Genomic DNA, 8900 nt, shown 5'->3' with positions numbered 1-8900 from the left:
CTTATTAAACTGGAAAGAAAAAAATAAAGATTATCTAGATCATGTTTAAATACTGGGGTGGTTCGAGCCCTGAATGCTGATTGGCGGAAAGCTGTGGTATATCAGACCGTATACTACTGGTATAACAAAAACTACTTAATGTTCTAATTACATTGGTAACTAGTTTATAATAGCAATAAGGCACCTTGGGGGTTTTGTGTACACTATTTGACCAATATACCACAGCTAAGGGCTGTATTCAGGCACTGTGTTGCGCCATGCATTAGAACAGCCCTTAGCAGTGGTATATTGGACATATAAATAAATATAAATCATATTTTATCAGTACATACAAAGAGCAATCGTTTTAAAAATATATTTATTATGTTTTACATTGCGTTGCTTTGGGAGTTAATTGTCCCTGCAAACACACCAGCACTCTAAAACTTGTCATACATGACAGATTCAGAACTGTAATAAAACACAATTCATATTTAATTTGATGCAAAAGCACAAAACAAACTAAGCAAATTCTCTTTTACTCTTCCCCTCTTCTGCAAGTACAAACAGCATCACAAACTAAAGCCAAAGTCAGAACTGACCAAATCCTTTGAACCCAGACCTGGTTTAGTTCTGATCCATTTCGCCACATCTTATTGGGGCCTGTTGTCCTGGGTCGGGTCTAACTAATGCCATCTTTCAGGTCTTGATTGAACTAAGCGAGTGCCATGGGCTAAGTTTTTTTGTTTTTAAAACACCACAAAGAAACAAAAATTAAATTTAAAAAAACATTCACCCACATGTCACAGATAGTACATGTGTATTTTTCATGATTATATCAATTACTTAAGTTCCTCCATTTTACTGTTGAACACAAAGTGCCTTCTGTTGCCTTATGAAGGACCTGTTCAATCACAGCATTATATTACAAAATCCTAAACATAATCAATATCCTCAGTATCATTAATACTGCGTTCATAACCAAGTGAGAAGGTGGCATTTACCACATGACTGGGAAAAACCCACTTTAACACCATTCCAACTGGTAATTACTAGTGGGAAACTTGTCTATCATCCCTGAGCTCCGACTTCTCCCTCATGGTGACCTCTGACGTCACCTATAAGAAAATTACCTCGATAACAGCATTTTTGGCTGTTAAATGCAACAAAGCATTATTTATAAAAAACAATATATTAATATGGTTTTTGAACACTAATTTGTTTACAAGCGTGAAAGCTGTACTTTTAATTTACAGTTGACGCCACCTGTTGGCCATTAGCCAATCAGCGAATCAGCGTTTCCCAACAAATTCAAAGAACGTAAAACGTATCCAACTGGTATTTACGACTTCACAACTGGCAATTACCACCTTCCCACTTGGTTATGAACACAGCTACTACTCAGTACCATAGTTTGGGGTCAATGCCATTTCAATTTTGTCAACATAGGAAGTGAACTGATAGGAACAGAATTCAAATGGAATTGGTTCCAACCCTACTCTTCAAATAGCTAAGGAAAAGGTAGAACGGGTCAGAAGTACATTTTGGTCAAGGCCCAGTCAGCATCCTGCTCTAAAATAGCAACACGGACTAAATGTGTATGTCTAGCAGTGCATTGGTTGAAATGGCTCTGTACTGTAGTGTAGTCCAACTGAATTTGAAGGTCATTATTCAATATTTTTACCCAATCACACATTTTAGGCTAAGTGATAGTGTTTCTTTATTTCTTAACAGTAAACATATCTAACCGTTTTAAATGTAAACAATTTATTACAATGACTTGTAAGTGTGTAATCGTGAACAAAAGCCTGCTTTTTCACTTACTGTGATATTACTACGTAAAATTTATTCTAAGCAGTGTATAAGCAGACCTTCAAATAAAGTGTGACCTACGAGTCAGTACACAGCCATCAGCTACTGAAACAAACTGGATGGGAGTGTCAGAAACTGTTCCTATGGTTGCATTATCAGCAGTAACATGTCAGTCATGTAGAAAGGCCTTACGGTTTCCACTAGATAATACAGTCACAAAGTCAAAATTGGCTCTATTGTGAAAATTCAATGAAAACAAAATTGTGCTTTTGGTCTCAATTTAAAAGGTCAGGGTTAGGCATCAGGTTATCCGTTTGGTTAAGGTTAGTTAGGTTTAAAAGATACATTGTAGAAATAGGTGGGGTTTCATGACTTTGTGGCTGCGTTAACTAGTAACGACACCTTGTATTGTGCCAGATGAACCAGATGTAACAGAGTCTGTTTGAGACGTCACTCTCCATCCAGAGGTGGCCACTCCAGTTCATGAAAGAAAAAAAAAAAAAAGAAGTGTATCCAGGTTTTTGTTGCCACCTCCAAATAATGACGCCTGGGCCATGCAAACCAGGGCAGGTGACTTACCATATAATATAATGAACTAAGTGTTTAGGAATCCTGGATGTCACAAATCCTCCAGTCTTCCATAAACTGGTGTGCCCACCTCTAAACTCATCCCTGAAACTGTCAAAATGAACTAGGATGACGTTGCGCCTAGACACTGAACTGAGGTCAGTTTTATGTTTCTCCGGACTTGGAAAGAGTAAGTGATGATCCTAGATCTGTGCCTAAGGGCAATATCTATCCGAAGTGTCAAAAGCTTCACACGGGATAGATCCCTCCCACTACTGACATCAGATCACATGGGAAGCAAGTGGTCATCCCTCTCTTCTGGCTCCTCCTCTGGCTCTGTGGACACACCCCTGTATGTGGGAGGTTCCTCTTCGGGGCCCTGTGTTCTACACACGATGTTGCATCCATCCTGAGGGTGAGGGAGAGAGTGAGAGTTATGACTGACTAGCCAATCCCAGCCCTCAAAAGAACAGCTAAGTGCCCTCAAGTAATGCATAATTGTGGCCTTCAACATAGACCCTGAATCCCAAATCAACCCATATATCCTCCTTCAACATAGACCCTGAATCCCAAATCAACCCATATAACCTCTTCCAACCTAAAACACTCGTAGGGAATAGGGTTTGGTTTGGGATTGTACCAGAGAGATATGTGACGTCCATAGTCTCACGTCAGATAGTTCAGTGCAGATGGCCGTTGTGCTATCTGATAACTCGCAAACACTCATGGCATAGCTAGAAAGAAGCTTGAAGATGTTACCAAGTTGACATAGTCCACTAAAACCCCTTTCATCCTCAAAAAAGTGTCAGAGTTAATCATACCAAAAACAATAAACCTGTAGCTAATATTGATGTTTTTTCATGAGCAAGTTTTCACTACCTAATTCTCTAGCTAGGTATTTTGTGGTGGTAGAATCAGTATTTATGAAATTCGAAATGTGCACAGAGATTTGCTAGCTGTGTGCTTACTGAACCAGTCTCAAATAAATCCATATGAAATGAAAGGCAGGAATGCTAACAACACCAGTTCACACACTCCATGCTGAATACTCCCTCTAGTTAGCTAGTGCAGTGAAGTTCCAGCTAATGGACAAATTCGTTTTCATGATATCTGTTCTGCCGTCATTAGCGCGCCGAGTTCTACTGCTCTCTGGGACATTATCGAGTTGGCCAAATGTTCCAAAGTAGCGAGGCACAGTGCTATCTGTCCGAGTCAGATACATGCTGATTTCTGAGAACAGTCCCAGAACTTTGCTGCCGTACCTCATCAATAAGCTGGCAAACTAGATACTGTATGGCCATTCAAACACGTTGCACTAGGCTGCTAGCTGGAGCAAGTTTGCTCAGCTGACTGAGCAGGATATGCCGTAGTAGCCAGCACATCATAGCTACCAAGAGGAGTGATTTTCAGAATTAGCCATTAGTGTTAGGCGGATGAGCAAAATCTAGATTTTTTTCGATTATGTCCTCGTCCTACAAGACAGAACAGTTGAGGGACGAGCTTCACGTAGTAGTGACGCCGCCTGACGTGAGACAGTGATGTGACTTCTACAAACACTCACCGCTGCCAGGTTGCCAACCTGCGTCCAGAAGACATAGTTGGGGAACTGCTGCAACCCTTTGGCCCCGACAATCAACCGCTGGTAGAGGAATCCACAAATGAGGTACACTGACAAGAGGACGAACCCACTGGGACAGAGGAATGAATAAACATTTTAAAAAGGTGTCAAGTCCCCAGTTGGAAACCCATCCCATTAATTGACATATAAACAAGCATAACAATGATTCACAGTGATAATTATTCTGGTGTTCTGTTTTGTTAAGCGTTGAGGAAATAAGAGACCATTATTATAATGAATACCAATAAATGTAAATATGATCTGTTTTGCTTGGTCTTGTAGCTTTGTTTGTTGTGAGCGAATGACAAGTCCATTTCATAGGGTATTGAGTATTTGTTGGAGAGAGAAATGGAGAGCTTTGGTTGCTACCCTGCGTGCCAGTCAGCGGGTTGGGGATAAGTCTGAGTATTTCTGTAGTTGCCGGAATGTGTGTAATCAGGAAGGATGCATAATCTTAGTACTAACATGATGAGTATTATGGAACCTGCACTGAGCTGGGATGGCAGAGCGGGACAGACCGCACTGGAGTCCAGTTCAAACAGATAGAAACAGTCCCTGTCCCTCTCCCTCTCCTCCAACACCACTTCCAGATTCCCCTAAGAGATACATGGGGAGAGAGAGAGAAAGAGAGAGGTTTGAGCAAGAGGGGGGACGATAGGAGGGGATGTAGAGAGGTGTGCATCAGTGTGTGACAGGGAGAGAGGGAGATAGGCAAGTCAAATCATCACACCACAGTGATCTACAGACATTGAAGAATACGGACCAAACCCTCCCTTCCCTCTCTCACCATTTCCACTCCTCTGTTGCAGGAGATCATGACAATGGCTTTCCTCATCTCCTTGGAACAGTGGCCGTCATACTTGGTGCCGTTGCTGTAGATCAACATCACCCAGTCACCTGTAGGGGGTGATGGGTAGCAGAGAGCGAGAGAGAAAGAGTGAGAGAGAGAGAGAGAGATGGAAGGGGAGAGAGAAAGGGCATCACTATATCTGGTCATGCTAGAGCTGACTTACAGAGATACTATAATATAAACACACTGATACGACCGCCACATGACAAACAAAAAAAAGAAGATATAGAACCTAGACATTCTTACTTCCTCCGATAGCCTGTGTTACAGTGTACAGGCCAAGCACGATCTCAAGTTTCTTCTCGGTATGGTCGATCTGAACGAGTCCCGCTCCGACCGTTTTCCCCACATCCCCACACACTTGGAACTGGTACGTGTAGCTCTCCTCGTCGCTTGTCGTCTTCACAGAGAAACTGTAACCAAGGGAACCGTGAAAAAAAAGAGGCAACTTTACCTTGTATAAGTGTTACGTGTGATGTTACATGAGTGAGGTAGACAATAATGAACAATCTCGGGAAAATTAAAACTTAAAGAGTTTCCAAGCTTAATGTGGCCTCCTAACTGCTGAACAATAACCCTTTTATACCATCATGCAAGGCTCATTTCTGTGACAGCTGACAAAGTCTAATTTCATCTCCACAAGCAATGGACGTCAGTGTGCGTGGAGTCTTACTTTTTGGCTGATAAACAATTGCTTTGATACCCCTCACCTGGTAAAGCAATAGGATATACCACAGATATTTCTATGTTTTCTTCCATTTCTAAAATGGTCATTCCTTACGTCTTGTTAGTGAGCGGTTCTAGAAGACTGAGGACCTTCCGTTCTGCCGGGGACTCAGAGAACAGCTTACACCTCTTGGTGTCGTCACGGGCCTGGCTTCCACACACTAACAGGACCAGCTGAACAGCCAGAACTAACAGCCGCACAGACTTCGCTGTGTGTGGGGGGGACATGGACACCTGGGGGAAATATATAATGGTACACGATTAAAATACTATACTTAGTAAGGCTTATTTGGTCTGTTTCACTGCATGACTGATTCATTGCCTAACCAATTCATTTGACACAGTGACACCGATAAAAGCAGTAAACGAGTGCTGCACTTTTAACGCTGTAGTAGGACTACTGAGAAAAAACACCTGCCTTGTGATATTTACAATGATTGTACAAAACATTAGGAACATGTGCTCTTTCCATTACATACTGACCAGGTGAAAGCTATGATCCCTTATTGATGTCACCTGTTAAATCCACTTCAATTAATATAGATGGAGGGGATGAGACAGGTTAATGAAGGATTTTTAAGGACATGGATTGTGCCAATCAGAGAGTGAATGGGCAAGACAAAATATTTACAACGCTGCTGCTGGGTTTTTCCACGCTCAACAGTTCTGTGTATATCATGAATGGTCCTTCACCCAAAAGGGCATCCAGCCGACTTGACACAAATGCGGGAAGCACTGGAGTCAACATGGGCCAGCATCCCTGTGGAACGCTTTCGACATCTTGTAGAGTCCATGCCCCCAATGAATTGAGGCTGTTCTGAGAATGGGGGTGCAACTCAATATTTGGAAGGTGTCCTATTGTTTTGTACACTGTATGTGATTCCTAAGACAGAGACACATATCATGAGCAAGTAGGCCTACCAAGACAAAACTCTACTACAACAGCGAGTCAGACCAAATGAACTCTGACAAATGACGCAGCAAAGCTGCTTTCAAAAATGGTGCGTTCAAGAGAACTGGGAACTCGGAAAAATACCAAGTAAAATCATGACGTCAGTGATCTACAACTCGGAGCTCTTGAAAAAGGCCCTAGTTATAGTTAGAATTAGGCGGACAGTTTAAAAAAAAATAACGATCGGAGCTCGTTTCTTCCCCTGAGTTCCCAGTTGTCTCGAACGCTCAGAAGTTTGAGATTTCCGAGTTTACAGTTGTTTTAAATGCGGCATAACATCTCTGTTTGCAGGAGGAAATGAAACTATCCCGCCATCTTGACTTGCACACCCATGACCTAAGGTACATTCAGGATGGTTTCTGCAACGTTCCGTGAGCGCTCAAGGCAAAACTGTCGAAGATAAACTGAACACCGTGGTAGATGCCGTAAATCATTGCGAAATAGATAAAGCTGTAATTAACAAAGCAGCTGTCATGCAACTTTTGAAACGTTTTAGAACGTTACGCATCCTGAATCCACCCTAGCCGCGGCTGATACTGTAACACAAACTACTTTTAGACATACCTTCATTCCGAAAAGATGTAGCCAGTTATTCCGAAGTGTTGGTTGGGTTAGGTTGAAATGGCTACAACCTAGCTGATCAAGTAGCTAGCAAAAGAAAGCAAAGCTAAGCTAGCTAAACTGGACACTGTCCCGTTTTGTCTTGCAAATGCAACAGACTAACACCTGGTAATCAATTTCGATCACGCACAATTACGAAATCATGTTCGTTAACAGTCCGCTATAAAATTTACTTTAAAGTAAACGATTTATGCTATAAAATCATTATACAGCGTCTAACGTTACTTTATGTGAGATGCGGAAGTGGAACTAAACAAGGAAACGCATGTGACTGTAGCAAAGATGTAACTAAACCAAGATAGACCACAGCTTGTCGTTTCAAATGGTATCAAATGAGTCGTAGTGGGCAGAGCAAGCACGCGCTAGCGATATCCTATTGGCGCGTTCTAGTATACATCTGCATATTTATGTTAGGGAACACCTACTCTGTGAAGTGTGTGTGTGTGCAATAACTCAATTGCTTTTGCACTCCTAAACAGTGAGATTTATTTTTTTAAATCGAGCAATGTATCACGTTCATCTGTACAAACAATAGTACCCAAGTATAAACACCAGGGGACCACGCAGCCATCATACCGCTCAGGAAGGCGATGCGTTCTGTCTCTTAGAGATGAACGTACTTTGGTGCGAAAAGTGAAAATCAATCCCAGAACAACAGCAAAGGACCTTGTGAAGATGCTGGAGCAAAACAGGTACAAAAGTATCTATATCCACAGTAAAACGAGACCTATATCAACATAACCTGTAAGGCCGCTCAGCAAGGAAGAAGCCACTGCTCCAAAACCGCCATAAAAAAGCCAGACTACAGTTTGCAACTGCACATGGGGACAAAGATTGTACTTTTTGGAGAAATGTCCTCTGGTCTGATGAAACAAAAATATAACTGTTTGGCCATAATGACCATCGTTATGTTTGGAGGAAAAAGGGGGAGGTTTGCAAGCCGAAGAACAGCATCCCAACCGTGAGGCACGGGGGTGGCAGCATCATGTTGTGGGGGTGCTTTGCTGCAGGAGGGACTAGTGCACTTCACAAAATAGATGGCATCATGAGGAAAGGAAAATGATGTGGATATATTGAAGCAACATCTCAAGACATCAGTTACCGGCTGTCACAATCTCTGTACAATCAGCACAAACCCCTCTGGATGTAGCACTCAACAGTGCCTCCCGCTTGTAAAGCAGCTGTTTTATCTTGATGTTCTTCTTTATCAAAGCTACCACAACGCTTTTCCATTTCAAACAAACACGCTCTCTTTCTCCCGGATTCCTCCATTTCGCTTGCTGTGAAGCAGCACAATAGTGGTCATATTCCTCCTTCAACGGCTTCACAACCCTGTCAGCTGATTTGGGAATTTGTAGTTGGGAAGTGCTTGGTAAGGGTGGCAAGAACGAACAAACATCACACAGCAAGTGATGTTTTGAATTTAAACCCTCGCCATTCTCTCGTGTTTTCCCATTACTTTAGCCAGTGTAAATCTGTGAAACAACATTAATGTCTTCAGCAATGCACAGCTTCAAATCAAATTTTATTTGTCAAATGTGCCGAACATACACCTTACAAATACTTACTTACAAGCCCTTAACCAACAATGCAGTTTTAAGATAAATAACTGTTAAGTAAAAAATTGATAAGTAAAAAATTAAAGTAACAAATAATTAAAGCGCAGCAGTAAAATAACAGTAGCGAGGTTATATACGGGGGTATTTGTACAGAGTCAATGTGCGGGGGCACCGGTTATTCGAGGTAATATGTACATGTAGGTAGAGTTAAAGTGA

General features: G+C 41.8%; 1 protein-coding gene across 1 annotated transcript; it reads right to left on the bottom strand.

The window, feature by feature from the left end:
• Positions 1–341: 341 nt before the first annotated feature.
• Positions 342–7422, bottom strand: LOC139421998 (cation-dependent mannose-6-phosphate receptor-like). Its single transcript, XM_071173144.1, has 7 exons — positions 7069–7422; positions 5608–5786; positions 5073–5239; positions 4764–4873; positions 4442–4572; positions 3920–4046; positions 342–2767 (listed from the first exon to the last, which is right to left on the bottom strand). The coding sequence occupies exons 1-7, from the start codon at positions 7072–7074 to the stop codon at positions 2645–2647; spliced, it is 843 nt and encodes a 280-aa protein (XP_071029245.1). The 5' UTR covers positions 7075–7422; the 3' UTR covers positions 342–2644.
• Positions 7423–8900: the final 1478 nt, after the last annotated feature.

The sequence above is a fragment of the Oncorhynchus clarkii genome, chromosome 2 (genome assembly GCF_045791955.1).
Source record: "Oncorhynchus clarkii lewisi isolate Uvic-CL-2024 chromosome 2, UVic_Ocla_1.0, whole genome shotgun sequence".
Lineage (NCBI taxonomy): Eukaryota > Metazoa > Chordata > Actinopteri > Salmoniformes > Salmonidae > Oncorhynchus > Oncorhynchus clarkii.
The sequence above is the reverse complement of the archived record's forward strand: the minus strand, read 5'-3'. Positions and strand labels throughout refer to the sequence as shown.

Excerpts from the sequence above, each read along its gene's own strand:
- LOC139421998 (XM_071173144.1), bottom strand. Across the intron at positions 5,240-5,607 it reads GAACCGCTCACTAACAAGAC|TTTCTCTGTGAAGACGACAA; the intron begins GTAAGGAATGAC and ends CCTTGGTTACAG. Across the intron at positions 4,047-4,441 it reads GGTTCCATAATACTCATCAT|TGGGTTCGTCCTCTTGTCAG; the intron begins GTTAGTACTAAG and ends CCTCTGTCCCAG.